We start from the raw sequence: 20,306 nt of genomic DNA on the forward strand, positions 1-20,306 counted from the left end.
TACTTTTAGAAGGAATCACCGACTATTCGATGAACAAATTTTGGAAAACAAACTGGTCACCGATGATTTCGAAAGTCACAGAATTCGACCGGCAATTTCACCGTACTAGGGACATGGGGGATGATCCATCCCTATCCTCGTTCGTTCCCATGGTCCCTGCCTCCACGTACGATTGCGTCCGGCATAATGAATTATATCAAGGTCGGAGCGAAAGAAAAAGCCGATCAATTTATTTAACACGCACGACCACAAATACGTATAGATGTTCGACCACAAATTGTCGCACCGTGCCTAGCAGTGCTCTTCTCCCCCCCTTTGTTTCGAATGGTCCATTAATCTTTCGGTTTGTTTGCTCTTTCATTTGCTCAAGTTTGATCTTATTTGCTAGCGTTGCTTGTATGCGGACGTAATCCTCGAGAGCCATGAACGTGGCTCGGGAGTCGCACTTATGATTGATGCAAAGGAAAATGAATCGACCACACGCTTACCTGCTTAGCCTTGCGGTTCATTATCCATCTCACGTGTCCAGTGCTACGTGCTAGTCCTGAATCAAGTGCTGATTTACTATGCCGAAGTCTGTTGAACGAGATCTGACAATTCATTTTTCATTTGACAATTTTCCAATTTGCCGAAACGGTTCGAAAATATCTACCATTGGCGTAGAAGATCGAGAAGAAATGGCGATAGAAACACCGATGACAAGCAAGATCTTCAACTAGAAAGCGTTTCAGAATATCCGGGTAGTATTCATAAATTCGATTAGGCTGACTTTAAATTGACTGAAATTTACAGAAAAATCTAACGAGGCAGTCTCACGAATAAAACTATTTAGTTGGTGACACAGTCTCTCAAGGTCGTCTGCATAATTACCGAACCTTCTATCGCCATTGGAAACGCGTGGAACCATAATTGCAGTCACTTTGATAAGAGTATCGTGTTTTAATCTTTAAATTTACATCAATTACCGGCACAACAGGTATTGTCATTTGTACTGTGACACAGAGTGTCAAGAAAATAATGGGCGTCCATGCTGAAGATGATTTTTCAGAATGTGTTTGAATGGACGTTTGTGAAAGAGAACCTCCTCCGCGCAATTTATAAAAATAACTGCAGAGAAAGATTTACGAAATTCAAAATTAATGCACTGGAAAATAGCAGAACATTCTCAAATAATACCAATAATATCCAATTGTATTAAATTTGATCCAGTGACCACTAGTACCCATTTATGTAACAGACAAAAGCAACAATTTTCTGTTGAAACAATTCTCCAGAGCGATTTTGCGCAAAGGTCCATCCATCATTTTGCAAAACCACCCTTAGCCCCATTAACTACTTGACAGACTGTGCGTCAAAGACCGAGCACTGATTATCGTGGGGTATGGTTTGTGTACTTTGCCTCTGAGGGTTTGAAACGCAGTCGCGTGTGCCAAGCTGCTGACAAAAGGAGAACTTGTCCGAGCAACGAGTCGATGACCCCGAAACACTAACGAGACCGCTATTTTTCAGAGCTGCACCGAACCACCGAGTTCCTGGTGTTCGACGAACGGCAGCTTCCGGCATAGCGACTCCTCTTTGTACACGGACTCGTTGAATGAGGAGACCTCGTCGGTGACTGGGTCCACTAGGGTGGAGTTCATCATCGGTTCACCTACTAGAAGATTTAGACAAAGCTCTGTCTGGCCGCATCGCTATTTCGACAGCATCGACTCCACTGCGATGCCAGAGAGTCTGATCACCGATGACTTCGCTGCGAACCAAGACGATTCCCTGTTTTATGCGTAGACGACAAGATACAGTTTTCCTTCGTTAGCGGCTCCGCGACAGCGAAACGTTATGGAGCGTTGGTGTGAAAAACATATTATCTCGAATACGATAGACCCAAATGTAGAATTAATTTATCCAGTCCTTAGGGTCTACGGATTACGGTTTAACTTGATCCTTGGGGTGCAAGGATTGCGGAAAGTAAATTATTTAACTTCATCCTTGAGATGCTAGAATTGTTTAATATAGGTCTTGAGGTTCAGTTGCAATTTTCTAACCAGTTATTGTAAAAGACATTTTAATTTATGGGTTGAATGATGTAAGAATTGAGATTGGACCTCAAGGATTGGGTTCAGGGTTTTTTATGGTATACATATATTTATATCACTTAGCAGTGTGTATACTGCTATCTAATATTCTACATCAATCAGTAGCATTATTGGCAGAGCTTCTGTGATTCCATACGCAATAATCATGTAACAAGACGCTAACGAGGGAAAACTGTAACATCGCAGACTTTTAGATGTGACGAGAAATCAAGGTTGGAGTGATTACCTTGATCAGTGCCTTTTGTGTACTGCTATCATCGCTAGCCTGCGGATGTTGATTACCATACACATTTTTATAAATTTACGTAATAGTTTCCTGCTAGAAATTCTTTTTTATAAACATCCTCTCTATAGCTACTGGGAAAAGTGCATTCTGTTCTTCAATTTATTAACCCCCTGCCTTGAATCTAGAATATATTCATTAATTTCTTTCGAACGGAAATAAAAAACATCAATATCAATTTAGTGATTGAAGAAAATACAAGTATACAATTGACACAGATCTCCTTTTTCCTCTAGAGAAAGGAATTCTAATTAATGTAAAAGAAATCTTGAGGCAGAGGATTAATTATAATCAGTAGAAAATCGTTTTCGTCACTGTGCATAGTTCTGTATGCACGGTGCTTCAATTAATTGTATTGTTTAAAACTAAGCAACGTATGGCCTATGGAGCAGAATGACTATAAAATCATCCTGATTAAAGAATACTAGGATACATTCATATTTTGAAACAGACTTGCAATCGACAAGCCGCGAATATTTTCTTTAGAAGAAGAGGTAGTCATTTATTTTATTATTTCATGCTGCAAACGGAACAACCAGAAATATTTGCTATAGGCATCGATATTTTGAGAGATATTAGGAACGAGTGATCCAAGGTACCAACATTGTTTTATACGCATAAAGTGAAACTAACGGCCGAAGAGACGTGTATGCGAGTTATTTTTACAGTAGCCTATCGTGTCATCTCATTACGCCCTATTGTTTCATTTTGCATTTCAATTGCATTTTTACGAACTTATTCCATGCAATACCAGACTGTACTTTGTATCTCGAGCACTATGGAATTGTCTCTCGTAATTAGACAGTGGACTTTATACATTTATCATCAAAATTAAACGCGCAGATAGAAAACAGTTCTAATCGTCGTTTTGTTCATTATTGCATTCAATGAAAAAATGTGAAAATCTTTTTATTTACTTTGCATAGTCCACAGTCTATTAATTAAAAAACAGATTGATTCATTGACTTAATTGTCGTCGAGCTGTGCCAGGAAGGAACGTGTCCTCAATTGCAGAAATCAGAAAGTATACATGGTTCACCATGTGTGTTCACTTACACGAAATGAAGGTTTTACACGAAATTTTCTTACCCTGTAAAATATTTGACGCAATTTTATAATAATTTGACAAATATGCGTACTTGTCGATGATTAATGTATTAACGATGATTATACATTTGATTGTTCTGTTTTCACGTGACAAAAAAAGCAGGAAAGAATTGGACATAATATATCACTGAAAGAGATATCGGTTTGTATATGTCGGTTTGTATACGTATGAATCCCTGATTATCTTTATTTCAGTGTAATAACTCATGTCCAGAATCTTCAAAAAAATTTATTGAACGATATTTGTCACTATATTCCGGAACTGAGTGTCACTTGCAATTTGTGTCACTTGATTTTATTGAGAAAACATTTCTACGGAATTATCTGGTTTGCAAGTTGCAAAATTCATTTATAAAGAAACATTCGCTCAATCCTGACTCAGTGAGTACAAGATTTCTAGTATTTTTCTCACAAGTATCACTTTAATAGTTTATGTCTACGAAACAATCATGCTTACTTGTACAATAGACTATTTCATGCATAATTTTCTTCATCAAACGTAAGACTGTATCTACAAGCTGATGTAAAAACGGAAACTTATTAATCTTGAAAGTACATTGAATTTTTCGATGTGCGGTAGAAGAGGTTCAGTGCAATTTTTGTGTGCGAAAACGGAATACAATATTCTACTTGATCTATTTTCAATGTACATAAGAAAAATCATGTTCGACGGAAAATATTAATTATACACAGAGCTAGGCATACAATTAATCGTCAAAATTCGCAATTGATTATTTCATTGACGATTGTATACTTATTCCAATCAATTGTGATTATACATCAAGTAAAACTGAAAGATCAATACATCAGTTAAATGCAATTTATATTTCAATGGTGATTCCATTAAATATTGCCCAGCTTTCATTTAATCATTTCTGTGATTTATAAAGCTGCAAAAATTCGTCGAATTTTTGTTCGAATATCTTGCGAAAAATTCACCAGAAAAATGTTAATAACAATCAGCGATATCACGACCATCCTTTAGCACATTCCATGCAGCGAATCCGAAAAACCATAATCTCATATTCCATGTAGAATTTATACCTTATGTTCGAACTTGCGTTGTAATTAGTAGAATTTATTTATTTGTATGTATGAGAGATGCGGGGACTATTATCGAACGTTCGTAGCGAGGAACATTAACGTAATATTCATTATTCGGAGAAAGACTTTATACATATTTTCTCGACGAATACCGAACGAGACACGAAGGGCCACGCGAAAGCGAATGAAACGCAGAAAGAGGGTTTCTCGATTATGCGAACAGCATTTCCAGATACACACATATCACGCGTGGTGACCTATCTTCGACAATATTCTTAAACACCACGCAACAACACGTTCGAAATCAATATAACAAACAAATCTTTTCTCAATTGAGTCTAGCTACGAAACTTCTCAACATTTTAGAATACATTTCATGGACATTTTATGTCTCCCCGAAAGTTATTAAAAATTGATCAAAATTTTTAGCACTTCAAGCCTTTTTATTAGAAGTTTATTCAAATCATTTGCACGTATTTTGTAATAACATTCTTGTGCATAATTGTTGCGTCTAATCAAGGCGAAGATGCGCTTTTCTATTTATGTTTTTTAGTAATTTCATAAAATATCTTACACATGAGTTCTTGTACAAATGATTCTGACATTATTTTGTTGTATATATCTGTTTTTAACGTTTTAGTATGTTAAAACATACAGAAGCGTCCAGTAAACTCGTTTAAAGAACGTTATTGGCATTTTATCAAATACAAACCGATTTTATATTATATTATATATTTATCTTCAAATACTTTCAAGATATAAAATTCAGTCCAGTTTTTACTGGACGCGCTTCTGTACGTTTTAATATACTACAACAATTATTACAATGTAAATATTACAAATACATAAAGAACCAATGTCTAGTTCCGAAAACTTCGATTTACAATTTGTCTCGATGTTTCAAAAACACTGTTTCACAAACAACTTTTCATTTCACACAAAGTTGTATTGCAGAATACGCTGGCACTCAATGAGAAAAAGAGAACGTGTCTCTATGCGTGAGAAAGGGAACGAGAAGCGCGCACGATTTTTATTGTAAACGTTAGTGTCGATGATTTAACGGCGTCACCGGATTCCATTAGTCGAATCGTAAATCGTACGGTGAATCGACGAAAACTACTACGTACCATACAGTTCCTTGCTTCAACCAATTTCGTTATTTATAATAAAAGATGAGAGAATGTGAGCGAGAGAGAGAGAAAGCGAAAGAGAGAAAGAAATGTGGATTAACGTGAAACTATCGAGCGTACGTTTAATCACAGAGCTAAACTTGTGATCCTAGTATAAAAAATAACCGCGCGAACTATGTGATTAACTTAGCCGAACTGATAGGACTGACGGACATTACTTATTATTTTAGCGTCGAGGTATTTTAACACGTGACCGTGAGAAACCAAAATGGAGAAGGACGTTCGGCACCGCGACGGTCTTTTTCTCCTTTGTTACCGTCGCGTTAGGCGAACGTATCAGCGACGAAGAAAAGAAATAATGCTCAGAATTAATTAATTGTTCTCGCGTGTGCGAACGCAGTGGTTCCACTGCGGATGGCTATTATTTTTATATCTTAATTAACGACTGTGAGAGAACGAAAGCGACGGAGAACGATGCGCCAGCCGCACCGACGTTAGCAGCTTCCTTATTTTTTTTCGCGATGATAGTTGTTTTTATCGTCGTTGTATTATAAACTTGATCCTAGCTTAAAAAAACGCGTTAGCGAGTCCCCGTGTCCATTCTAGCGGGGGCCTCACACCGTTCGATCTATTGTTTTATTATCGAGATCGTGACCACACCGGCATCATTTATCTCTGTATATACGTACGGCATCGTGAATTATTTAAAGTTAGTTTAATGTACAGAACATCTGTGTAACGATATCTCTGCGATAATGTGATTCGTTTAATAAATACGATATTACGTAACGCGGGAGTTCCTCTGCTTATTCCCTTAGCCTTTTGCTTTGACGTCCTGGTATAGTTGAGTGACAAATAAAATACTTTCGAAGTATATTGGTAATAAATGTATTATAATATATTGCCATCACAAACGTTTATACCACAGTTGTAATAATTTAATAATTACAGGCCAATAAGTTTAAAACGGGAAGAGGGAAATGCAACTTTCCGGGATTCAAATCGGAATAGTAAAGAATAAAATGCAGGATAGCTAAAAAATTACGTTATTTTGTTTATTATTCTTAAAGTGATGCATAATAAACAAATATGGGTACAGCAAAGTAACAATTAAGGCATCAAAGAATGAATAGCAACAAAAAGGAAAACTGAAAAGTAACAAATGCGTATATCTTGAAAACCAGTAGATCAAAATTAATGATCTTGGGCTTAAATTGATCCTAATAATTCTACGCATCAAATGTATATCTTAGAATTGGATAATTATTGTTAGTTGCGATTTTTTTAAAAATGTGCAATTCATGGACCACGGCGCACTAGCGCTGCGTAGTGGTAGACGGCTTGGGTTCCAGAAAAACATTAATTATGGCTTAATTAGGGCATGAAAAAGCAAAAAAAGGACACAGCATTGTTCAGGAAAATCTATTTCATCGATCTAATATAAAAACAACAAATGAAATACTGCAAAACATAATGAGTTAACATAATTGTTAATTAAAATTGAAGGAGCAATTAATTATGTTTTACAATTTCTCAATTGTTTTATTTACATAAAATTGATAGAGCAGATTCTCCTGAACAGTCCTGTGCATTTGTTTTATTGTTTGATGCTCCAATTTAGCAATAATTATTGTTTTCCTGGGACCCTACATTTTACATATGTGAGCGATTAGTAGCGCCTCTGGTGGAATGAAGCAGAAGCTCAGTTTGGTGTTCGTACAGCGCCAAATGGTATAGTGGCAAAACGTTCAAACTATTGGCCAAAATCAACTGTCGGTAATTTGGCTAACAGTTTGAACGTTTTGCCACTACACCATTTGGCGCTGTACGGACATCACACTGAGCTTCTGTTTCATTCCACCAGAGGCGCTACTAATCACTCACATATGTAAAATGTAGGGTCCCCGGGAAACATTAATTATTTCCAAATTAGAGCATAAAACAATAAAACAAAGGCACAAGACTGTTCAGGAGAATCGGCTCTATCAACTTTATCTAAATAAAACAACTGAAAAATTGTAAAACATAATTAATTGCTCCTTGAAGTTTAATTAACAATTATGTTAACTCATTATGTTTTGCATTTGATGCGTATAATTACTAAAATCAATTTAAGCCCAAGAACGTTAATTTTGATCTACCGGTTTTCAAGATATACGCATTTGTTACTTTTTAAAATTTGTTGTTATTTAAAAAAGAACAAAAAGGGATGACAATCTTATTTTCCAAACTTGTCTGTAGTTTGAGTCAATGAAAAGTCTGACATCGAAGAATTTAGGCCGGCCGGCATTTTACTGTCTTCCATGTTTATAGTTTTCGAAAATTTGACAAACTTGTAAGTAGTATAAGTCAATGAAGTGTCGGTCGTCGAAAATTTTAAGATTTCTTTAAAATTGATTTCTGAATACGTTCTCGTACGAATGTTTGAACGTTTGAGGGCTCAAATAAAAGCTGGAAGGACGTACTTCACGATGGATTCATTTTTGGTTCGAAAGAAACTTCTAAATCGTATAAAAAAAAATCAAGAAGTCCTTAGAAATAACCCGTAGAAGAATTCGATCTTATTGGGTCATTCCGAAGCGATTTTAAAATGTATATATCCATGAGAATTTTAGAAGTTATAATATTCCGCCATATATGACAACGTCTTTGGATTGATCCGCTTCCCACAATTGTTGTGAAACGCTACAAAGGTAGACAAATGGACAAACATCAATATCAAAGTAAAATAGCCTTTATTACATCGTGAAACGAGGACAATTTAATGAACGTTCAACAATTTCTAGAATTCTCTTTCGCTCTCTCGTTCGCACTTTCACGTATACAAGCATCATTTTATTCGCTATCTCTCTCTCTCTCTCTCTCTCTCTCTCTCTCTCTCTCTCTCTCTCCTTCTCTCTCCCTTGCGCACACCCACATACACTCACGCACACTTCCTTCGCAGATTCTTGCATCATACATGTCACTCGGTTGATCTGCTTACAGTTTGCCTCGCACCTCTTTTCTCCCCTTCGCTGTACCATCCCCGTTCACACTCATTACTCGAAAGGATCGGCTTATTCTCGCGACTCCCGGAGAATACGCATCACGCGAACGCAACCAACCCGATCTACTCGCATAATCGACCCTCGAAATCCTTCCTCCCGTCCGCCCGTTATTCGTCACCACTTCAAAACTCGTCGTTCTTTCCCTCTCGCATCCCTCCCCCTACCTATATAAGCGGGTACATGTAGCATACACATTCAGATCGATCCCAAAACTGCACTCTCTATCCCTGCAGAAAAAAGGCACGAACTGGCGGAAAAGTCGGCCTAACTGTATAATATTTTCATTTATTTATTATGGATGGAACTTCGTCACAATACAATTATTTTTAATTTTCTTTCCTTTCCTTTTCTATCCATTTCATTTCACACATCCCATTACATTTTTCATTCCGTTTCTGCTTTCTTCCCGCAGCGGAAACTGCGTCGGCCCTCGGCCCTCGGATCGACGCCTCCATCCGAGCCGAGAATCACCTGATCCGTAACTGCGGAAGCCAGCTGCATAGTGCGCGCAGTGTTCGGTCACTGCTCAACAACTCTCTCCGAACATATATATCTATCTATCTATCTATATATATATATTTATTTATTTATTTATTTTATTTATTTATTTATTTATTTACTTTAACGTTTCATTTCCTTCCTACATCGAATGCCCATTCTCAACGATCGAATTTCCGAGAAGATCGTCTCATTAATAGAATCCTTATTTTTACAATACTAATAGGTGATTTAATTATATTAAGCAGGCGTGGACAGAGATTACCCTACCGGACACGGTCACTATGGCTTCTTTCGATCAAGAGAACAACACAGTCTTCGTTTTACAGTTTTCTCGCGACGTTTCGGTGCTCGTCGCCCACGCCTGGCACAAAGGAACACGTCCCTTCCTCGAACAGTGGATATTATTTACAATCGAAGGAAATGTGAATGTTAATCGAACGTTCGCGCTGTCAAATAATCGAACACCTTTCGCACTAGAACAGCAACTGTGGAGCAGAGGCCGCAGAAAATGATCGAGATTCGTAAAATCTAATGGAAATTGTCTCGAAGTCTTCGGGAAGACTCGATTCGTAGAAATAATTTCTATCAATATTCCTCCTGTCCTAAACGATACATTGTCAGAAATGCATCTGCGGATAATTGAAGCAGTTGAAGAATATACAAAGACGTACAAGAAATACGAAAGGCATGCAAAGAAAGAACAAAATGTCTGTCGTATTTTGCGAACGATTCAGAAACTTTATGCATCCTGGAAATGATACAGGAAAGTTCTATATCTCTTCAAGTCTCACAGTTTAGTAATTAAAACGAGAAGAACTATGTAATTATTTGTATATTAATAGACTGCGGATTTTATGCGTTCATGACAAAAATTAATATGTCAAATCTAAAATTGTAAGGTAATTAGAAGAATTTGAGGATACTGTTACATTATTTTCAACCAATTATAATTATTAAAAGAAGAAAGACATTTTCATCCGACTTTGGTGTCTTACAATCAACTTGAACAATTTTCATTTTGCAGAAAAATCCGCAAACAGCTATTATAATCCAGTCAGGGGTCCACTGGCGTGATAAAAAAAAAAAGAATCTTACTTTTTTCTTAAGAAATAATCGTACAAAATCGAAATATATAGCAATTCGATTGTTCCGTTAATTAAAACGCTCCGAGTGCGAATGGTGTGCCAAATTTGAACCGCGGGAAAAAAATAACCGGAATCTCAAATAATTTCCGAAAGGAAGAAAATATCCGAAATTCGAACGAAAGGATCATCCACATATATCCCGGCCAGCAAAGCCATTCCCTTTCAGCAAGTTCATCGTAAACATCGTCATACTCAGAAGGCACTGCGCCTCCACTACGCAGCTAGCGACTTCCGGTTCTCCCATTTTGTTTTTCCTCCACCGTGCTCGAATTTCTCCCCGAATATCCGCGGTAATGTTACAACACTCGCCCGCCATTAGAACGCATCTCCCACAATATCGTAAATCCTGGCGACTAAATGTAACCTTACGAATGTATTACCTATTTACACCCACGCTTACACGCACGCAATACATACACACGCAATACAATTTTCCGTATCGTCAGAGGCACGAGGGATGCGCGCGCGCGCGCCCGCAGAACTTCTTGTTCGCGATTCTCGTGCCTCCGTGTGTCACACTTATCACGTATCGTTTAGACTATTATATAATGCTTATGCTCTATATCCTCTAAAAAGAAACGGTGCTCTCGTTATTGTCCTGCCTCACATTCTCTCTCACTCTCTCCCTCTCACACACACTTTCTTCCTCTCTCTCTCTTTCTCACTCCGAGTATTTAATTCCTTGCGCACGCAATTACAGGCATACCGCAGCTTTTGCACGCACACACACGCACGAATCGGATGCTCATGTATAATGTAGTCATGGAAAGCTCGACGGCAAAACCACAGGTGTTCGTCGAGTACAGCTTAAAGCGAACAGGCAACAATGCTGTCTAATGAACTCGCATCCAGTTCACCGGGATCTTCGCTTGTTACACAGCGTCAAACATGTCCGAATAACGTTCAGAAGCTTCCGTCGCTTGGAATTTATATTCAAATGTTGCTAACAATGTACAAGTAGTGTCTACGTTCTCGACGATCGGCGCGTTGGATGTTACGAAACATTTTTCAATCGAAAGTGATCTCTGGATCCGAGATCCATCTACGACGTTACGAAATTTCTGACCAAGCAAGCTGAAAGCTCCTTAGCGGCGCGACCTTCACAACGCAAAGGTCACAGTTACGGAGGTCGAGTCGGCTAAACAGCATCATTACCAAGCGAACATGATCACCCCCGCGTCGCTTCCAGCTGGATCGAATCGCAAACTTTCTGGAATCTATGACTCGGAACGAGATCGAGCTTCCTCCGTAGCGTCGCGTCCGTCCGCTCCGCCCTGTACACAAAAGGGGCGTGGCCCGGCCGCCGGCCAATAGGAGAGAGAGCGCGCGCGCGCGACGCTAGAGAGGAAACCCGAGGCCGTTGAGTTTCAGCGCTCGACTACAACACTTTGTTCGGTACAAGACCGCGGATTTTGTGCATTTCTGACAGGCGTGAGTAGGCGGAACACGGAACAATGACAAGTACGCCGCGCCGTTTCAAAATTTCTTTTTGTCCGACGAAACACGTTCGTTCGTTTCTCGTTATTCGGCGCAGACACGGTTTCTCGCATATAAAATCCGCAATCTGTTTCTTATTGTCTGGTTGATCGGGGGAAACGAGTTTCGCTCGGTGGAGACGGTAGCATCCACGGGGGTAACGTTTACTTTCGACGAGAAAATTCACCTCGAGATCGGATCGTTGAATTCTCTACTTTTATTTCTCGGTTAACTAGGCAAGCTCGGTCGTTCACGGAAGGCATCGTACGGTGCTCAATATTTTTTTTTTATTTTTCATTAAATCGTTGCATCAACAATCATTAACAATTTCCATTTCCCTTTCCGTATCTTTTTTTTTCGTTTCGTCGCCACCTCCCTCTTCGCCCTGCTTTTTTTCGCTGTCTCCCGTTTCTCACCATTTTGTTCTATCTTTCCATTTCCCCCCGTTGCATCTCGTACACGTCTGCGTCACGAGTACTCTCTTTTAAACCTACTTTCTCTCTCACGCACTCTCTCTCTCTCTCTCTTTCTTTCTTTCTCTCTTTCTTTCTTTCTACCGTTCTCTCTCTCTCTCGCTCGCTCGCTCTCACTCGCTCTCTCTCTCTCTCTCTCTCTCTCTCTCTCTCTCCTTGTAATTATCTTAGATTTTTTTTCGTTAGCTTTCGTGTAATAGTGTTTTTCGTTTAGGAAGTATCGGAGACATAACTGGTGCCGATGGCGCGAAAGCTGGCAAGAATTTATTTACGCTGTAGTCTGTGTTAACTTAGTAATTAATACATACGTACATACATCGAGGCGAGCAGGTTGCGAAATACTCTCGAATTCAGAGCAAATATTTCTATTCTTTAATATATCTATATTTATATTTATTTATATTTATATATATATTTATATATATATATATATACTTTTTTCTTTTATCCTTCATTTATAGTCGCTTATACGTATGTAGTATTGTCTTCGTAAAAGTTTCCTGCTTTTCCTTCCTGATGTTCGAAAAAACCCGTTGGTCGTGAAAGTATTCGAAAGAGTACAGAATCGAGGCGTTTTCTGTTCACACGTGGAAAAACGAATAAGCGAGATAATCCTGATTCAAGTTTGAATTAGGAAATTATGGAAAATGGTTCGCGGGAATGCCGGTGCGTTGGTGTCGAAAGGAAAACGGTTTCCGTACGAGAGAAATGATTGGTTGCGAATTGTTCGTGCGTTAAAGATAGATCCCGATAACAACGTAACTCGTGTTATGACTCTGTTGGGTTGTTGCACAACTATTTTCACTTGCGTGTCGTCGCTCGAATGTGTTGTACGACCTTCCTACCTTCGTCTACTCATTTTCATCGTGAATGCATCGAATCCGCAGTCTAGTGATTATATATATGTATGTATATATATATATGTGCTATGTTACGTACTAAAATATGTACAATATTAGTGATTAAAGAAATTACAAAATTATACAGCGAGATACAAGAAGGATGTTTAAAAGTGACGACTTATGCGTCGCCTGGAAATGAACGATTTATACAGGATTTTTTATGATCAAAATCTTAAGTTAACTATCAATAATGGCTGAGTATAATATTCATTGAATGTACTCGATTCAACATTGTTAATGCACCGGGTGGGTCTATCTTTACCGTGAGCGAACAATATATAATAAAAAAATGAACACGTTCACAGTCTCGTGACGATCTTAAATACAAATTGTTATTTGTAAGTCGTGTACAATTGAAGATCGGAAGTAGTTCGAGTCGAGTCAATATGAAAGTCTTTTTGAAACTGTGCCATAGTAACGTAGAAAAATGGAAAGGCTTGAGAAAATAATTTTACTGGAAGGATGACTTTTCTCGCTTCTGTAAAGAATGATCTTAAAATCGTGTAATTCTGACAGTGAACGTGCTGACACGTTGACTGCCGCATCACCCACAGAGACGAATGGCATTTGACCATTCGTTTGCTTCTATCAAAGGTTGAAATTCGGAAATTGAATACTAGAATCACACCATAAGTCGCTTACAGTAATTAATACAGTACGCATACAATACGATCGAATTATTTCTGTTGGAATTGATATTGAAAAGAATAGTCTCGAGTTTTATTCTAATGCGCTAATCACATTGAGAATCCCATTAACAGTGTTCTGGCAAGTGAAGTGCTTTCCCAAAAATCAGTATAACCAATTTGAAATTTGGAACCCCAGTTGGTATCAGAATAAGTTACTTAAGAGAGCATTTTTCAGACTGCAGGAATCACAACTCTGGGCTATGGCGATCGAACAAAATAATTTTGATTTGATTAGATCAAGAAAATCCTACGACATTGGGGACAAGATATTAAGAAATTAAGTAAAGAAAATCCTAAGACAATTTTAGAACAATTTTAGAACAGAATTTTTTGTCTAACTTAGAAACAACGCTTCTGCAATATTTTCCAAAACCTAGACAATTTTCAGTTTCAAAATCTGCTTGAAAATGGTATCAAAAAATAGATCGTCAAATACGATGGTCATATGAGTGATTCAAAGTGTATTATAGTTTTGTGCTTAGCATCAGAAAACGGCAACAGTTATGAGCCAGCTTAATGAATTTATAATTCTATAAGATTTGTGAAATGTCCGTCGCAGTAAAAATTTGAAAAACACTGTTTTTTAAGTAAACTATCCAAAGATACCTCTGATTTGGTGGGCGACTGGCAGACAAAGCGTGCAAAGTGGAAAAAAGAAATTGGAGAAAGGGGAACCGAGAAAGGGCAACAACGGCGCCACAACAAAATCGATTGCACAGGAACGTAGTCTCTCGCGACGTTCGTCGGCCGGAGACGTAGGAAAATAAAAATTCTTTGAATTCGTCTCCCGTATCTGTACCAGAGCCAAGGAACAGACTCGTCGCGGGTTCACGGTACCGCGGCGCGACCGATTAGTACTATATATCGTGTCGTAATATTATAATAATATAAAAATATATTTCTTAACTATTAACACTATATAATAAATGAGTATTATTAAGCATCATATCTGGAGTATCCCTTGTCTCTCTCATTCAGAAAATTCACATTTTTTACCCATGTAATAGTACGGACACGATGCCTGTCGCGGATAACCGGAGCTTCTTAGACGCGGAGGAAAAAAAAAATGCAACGCGACGGCCGGAACCGGCTACATCCTTCTTATTGTTTAAACATATTTCACCATCTTCTCCCTTCTACTCCCTTTTACACGCAATTTATTATACTCGTCGTGCGCAGCAATGAATTCGCCCCGTTTATAAGTCGTCGTTTCCATTTTTAGTTTTTCTTTCTCTCTTTCTCTCTCTCTCTCTCTCTCGCTCGCTCGCTCTCTCTCACATTCTTTCTCTCTTTCTTTGCTCATCGATTCTTCTCCTTCTTTTCTTTTTCTTTTCTTGTTATCAATAACAATATATATATATAATATATTATAATATATATATGCATATTTATACGTACATTATACGCGACATACATATACATATACATATAAGATATACATATATATATGTATATAGATCACTTGTCACTCGTGGTACGTGTAAATAAAAAGAGGCGTAAACCGTTATAAAATACATTCTTCGAGTATTATCGATTCTGTAGATTAATATATATATCATATATCATACCGCTTACCTACGCGTCCGAACGAATAAAATCATAAAAATGTTGTAATAATCATTTTTTGTTTGCTTTTCTTTTTCGCCATTTTTAATAGTACAGTTATTGGAAGCATTTTAATAGTTTTTTTATACTTAGTGTTTACGATCGGGGCCCGGGATTCTCGGTGAAGGGATCTCTCTTTGTTCGTCTCGGATTTTTGTTCCAATCGTGTATCTGAGTGTTTGTATATGTGTGGATGGGTGGGTGTGTGCGTGTGTGTGTGTGGGTGCATGTGTGTCTGTATGTTCATGGTTCTTTTTTTTCTTCGTTTTTATTTCTTTGTTCGCGGCTCGTGTCTGTTTCAATTGTTTATTGCGAGGTTCTCGATGCCATTCACGCGGAACAGTTCGGAAAAAGTACCAGAGGCCGTGGTCGCTTTTCTCTAACGGATAAATAAATGGGGCACGGATAACGCCGATACCGGTATCGTTACTCTCACGGAATGTCTAAGGCATACTTTTGTTTTAGGACGCGTCACACTTTTCCACTCTCTCTTTTTCTCTCTCTTTCTCTCTCTCTATCTCTCTTTCTCTCGCTTTTTTCGCTCTAGAACTCCAGCTTTTTTATCCTGACTGCCTTCGCGCACGATGATACGTGGAGATTCGGGATTCTCGTACATTTAGAATCCAATTATTTGAACTTTACACAATGAAAAAAGAGAGTGTTCAGACGATCTCCATATGTATTGTGCAGAAAAGTGCATAGACTTAACGCGTTAGGACAGCGAAGTCAAGTATTTCAATTTCAAGTTACAATTTCGAATGTTATGAAAATGTTTTTATGAGCAATTTTTAGATAAACTTCTTTATTCGAGTATGTTTTATAATAGAAATCGTACCAAGTTTAAATAAATCCTCCCGTTGTTAAGAACTCGGTGATTCTATTGTTAAAAGCAAATTATTTTCATGTTAACATCATATTTTCATATGTTAACGTCAAATTATTTTCAATTTTGTACATAATAGTTAATAGTATGCACTTCTTTTCATCAGATTTAGAAAAGTGTGCTTTGTTGATCATCTAAGCGCTCCAATTTAATTCTTAAATTAATATACATGCACTCCATCACGATTAAAAACGTACCACACATAAAAGATTCCGATATCTATTTTGTATATTTAATAAGTTCTTCCCACTGTGGAGATGAATTCGTGGCCCTCAAGCTTAATTGGAACTTTATTTTGAGACGTTCACAAGCAACGTCGTATATTTGTGATGATCACGATTTTGGAAAAATATTTTCATACTTTATAAAAGGACATTTTATTAATGAGTATGCACGTTGCATTATGACTGAACTGCGGATCTTCATGGGGTTGAAACAAAAATTTACTTCTTCCCTTAGAAATGTTGATTGCTTGGAAACACCGCGCTCATATTCATACATTTTTTTAATGCTTTCACTGTTTCATGGTTCATACATTCGTCTCCAAAATAAATGCGTAAGATCCGCAGTCTAATTATGACTATCGCCAATTAATTAGCAATTAATTACAGAAAATGAAGGAATTATTTACTGAGTTAAGAAGATGAACAGTTTTCGAGATGATGGCGAACACAAATGACAAGTTAACTCGTCATCCATGGTTAAAATGTTCAGAAAATTCTTCCCCCCCCTGTTGATTACCCTAGATCAGATCTAGATCGTTGAGATTATCATACGTTTCGTCCGCTATAATGTTATTTGGTCGTACTTAAAACACTCGAAAAGGTAGAAAACTGTATTAATTTCGTTGCATCAAAACCTCCATTTTGTTTCCGAGATGGGACTCGCCTTATAAAATGGAGTATACGTGTAGAAAGTGATTGGGATTATTTTCGAGACTAGAATGTATTTTAACTACATCACGAGAGGGCCATGAATTAATTTGTACATCCACTAGGAATTAATCTCAAATTTCTTAAATAAATTATGTTCGTGAAAAGAATCGATGATTTTACATTTCGAACGTTGCACGCCGATGTCTAGTCGATGAAACATAATTCATAAATCTCCTATGTTGATCCCAAACAATTATACAAAAGCTTTTATTTGTAGAATCATTAAATCAGACCTCCTTTTTCCTCAACAAAATAAAAAATTGCACAAAAATTGCAAAGGAAGTATCTCTTCCCATTTTGAACTTCACACATCGCTTTAAATGCGATGATTGTTAATTATTCTTCTGTACAAATATATTTTCATTTATTGAATAATAAATTTCCCCAACGAACTAAAAATTGCACTAAAATATAAACTCCATAAATACCACTTCATCTCTACGAAACATTTACTCCCTAAAATTATAAACAAATTTTCACCTATGCAAAAATAAAGACATGATTTTTTCCCAACAAAATACAAATTATACAATTCGTGCCTAAAAATAACTACTAAATTGTGTAATTTAATAAAATATACAAAAATACTAATCTAAAATAATCTACAATTGCTAACTCAGAAAATCTCGAACTGGGGATTTGTGATTGTAATTGGTAAATTTATTATAACATAATGATCTGGAATCTCTCACGTATCACGTGCTACACTGCGCGAACGCCGACGACACATTGACTCGGAACTCGAAGTAAGTACACGATGATTGAAAGATACTCGTATGGCATCGATTACCGACAAGTAAGGCCCAGAGAAACATTTACGACGCTACGTGTAATCATGGTTCGATCGGATCTCGATCAGATCGAGCGAGGAACCGCCGCTCGATCGTGCGAAACACACACGAGCGAGCATTATCTTAGGAGATTCTATTTAGTTTCAGTTTCCTTTCTCGTTCTCAGTGGTTTCTCGGAATTCACATCTAAGCTCTCTGTTCAGCGGGTTTCAAAAACTCAAACGCATTCTCCATTCGGTGCTTCGATCATCTCACGTGAATCCTTATCTAATTGCACGCGTGCTCTCGTACCGACCTTGTCTTCCACGAAACTAATTGATCTCTGTTTAAATTCAATCGCAAAAAATTTAGAAAGTGATCCTTTTCATTATTGAGCTAAGTAAATGACTCTATTGTGGATTGAAATGCAAATTTAAAATGCAACAAGTGTATTTCTTTAAGAATAGACTGCAGATTCTATGCATTAAGACAAGAACGAATACGTGAAATGCATAGCTCTCTCTCTCTCTCTCTCTCTGTGAAGACATTAGAAAAATCTAATATTCTTATGCCATTTCCAGATTATTAAAGTCATTACAAGCACAAATGTATTCTTATCCAATTTCTGTATCTTACTATATTTATTGTACACCAACATCCATAATCTACTGCTAGAGAATTTGTAATAAAAATGATATCTGGTCCAATATTCAAATCAAATTGAAACAAACTTTCGTAAAAATTGATTGATATTAAAAAGATTACACGAAACCTGAACAAATGTAGCCTTCCCTTTATAGATCAGTGCAGATCATTTTTAATGCTCAACAGTTGGCCCGATGCAAATAACAGGCCACAAATGGAGACATTTATCTCAGCTTTGGACTTTGGATTTCTATGAATGATTTTTATTTTAAATCTTTCGATCACTATGAATGATTTTTATTTTGAATCTTTCGATCACTATGAATGATTTTTATTTTGAATCTTTGGATCACTGAAAGAAACATCTACCCTTTTTAATCTTCAGCTCAGCTGCAGCACTAATCAATAAACAAACAGAAATTGCCTGGCTGCAAACAAGCTGAAGAATAAACTACACAAATTCGCATAAATTTCTTTCTCTTCCATCAACTGCAAAAGAAATTTCATTACTGAGACACCTAGAGAGCTTTTAATTAAAGGAATGTCGTCGATTACACACGTGCGACCTCCTCGAAAACGGACCCCCCAGCATCCCTTCGCCATTTTGCTCGTCGCGACTGACTATCGCGTGCCCCGTGTTGCGAACGTGGCTAACAAATTTGTACGTTAATTAGTTTCCTTATTATTGTCATGGTATATATAATAATCTTGTTAATAAAAATACTAAAATATTATGTATATTATATATAATATATAATAGATTATTGCATTATGCATTTTTGGTACCGTTGCGTATTGTTTGGTTTTCATACTCGTCGGCCCGAGGTCCATGCGCGGATCCTTCATCTGATTTTCAGTATAACAGCGTTTGTCCTCTGCGAAACAAGGTCAAACATTTCTTTGAAGAATCCTGCAAGACTCACGGGCGATCCCGCGGCTGAAGGACGCCTGAAGAACGCCTCGAGCCGCTATCATCGACCGCCATCTTTGAGGCCATATCGTTATCCGTCCGTGATCCAATATCTCTTTAGCTCTTCGTCTATCTATTAGCTAAATCGACTCTCAGCTGCGTTTCACGCAGTCCACATCTTCGGTATCTCTTAATCACGACTTCTTCATATCAATCCCCCCCACCCCACCCACCCCAATCCCTTATTAATCATGTTCACGCGTGATAAACGCGAGGTATACGTGTGTGCTTTGTTTGTTCGTTTGCTTCTTTCTCTGCTTCGAAATTAAATGCCGAGTTCCGTGTCGGGAACGAAGAGGACCGTACGCATACTTAACTTACAACCCACGAGGAGTCTTCGTCTCGATTACTCGTCTGGCTTCTTCTTCTTCTTCTTCTTCTTCTTCGAGGTCGCGCCCTATTCTCTATACGGTTTGCAGAAAGAGTAACGGTGGTTCATATGCTGGCTGTAGGAGCCGGAGTGAGAGAAGCGCTTTAGGCACTTGGAGCACTGGAAAGGCTTTTCGCCGCTGTGCAGTCGCTTGTGTTCGGTCAGATGGTGCTTGTGCTTGAACGCCCTTGTGCACTCTGCGCATTTGTACGGCCTTTGCCCTGTGGACAGCCCATCT

General features: G+C 37.8%; 2 protein-coding genes across 5 annotated transcripts in view; one reads left to right on the forward strand and one right to left on the reverse strand.

The window, feature by feature from the left end:
- Positions 1-6,446, forward strand: part of jvl (javelin-like) — a 109,053-nt gene extending 102,607 nt beyond the window's left edge. For all 4 annotated transcript variants that reach the window (XM_033470568.2, XM_033470569.2, XM_076518734.1 and 1 more), the window contains one exon: positions 1,510-6,446. In XM_033470568.2, coding sequence (XP_033326459.1) covers positions 1,510-1,785 — 276 coding nt within the window. In that variant the 3' untranslated portion in view covers positions 1,786-6,446. The remainder of the gene's footprint in view (positions 1-1,509) is intronic.
- Positions 6,447-8,375: 1,929 nt separating this feature from the next.
- zfh1 (Zn finger homeodomain 1) overlaps positions 8,376-20,306 on the reverse strand; it is a 39,837-nt gene continuing 27,906 nt past the window's right edge. Inside the window, exon 10 of the mRNA XM_033470824.2 lies at positions 8,376-20,289. Within this exon, the coding sequence (XP_033326715.1) occupies positions 20,096-20,289 (194 nt within the window). The 3' untranslated portion in view covers positions 8,376-20,095. The remainder of the gene's footprint in view (positions 20,290-20,306) is intronic.

The sequence above is a fragment of the Megalopta genalis genome, chromosome 2 (assembly GCF_051020955.1).
Source record: "Megalopta genalis isolate 19385.01 chromosome 2, iyMegGena1_principal, whole genome shotgun sequence".
Lineage (NCBI taxonomy): Eukaryota > Metazoa > Arthropoda > Insecta > Hymenoptera > Halictidae > Megalopta > Megalopta genalis.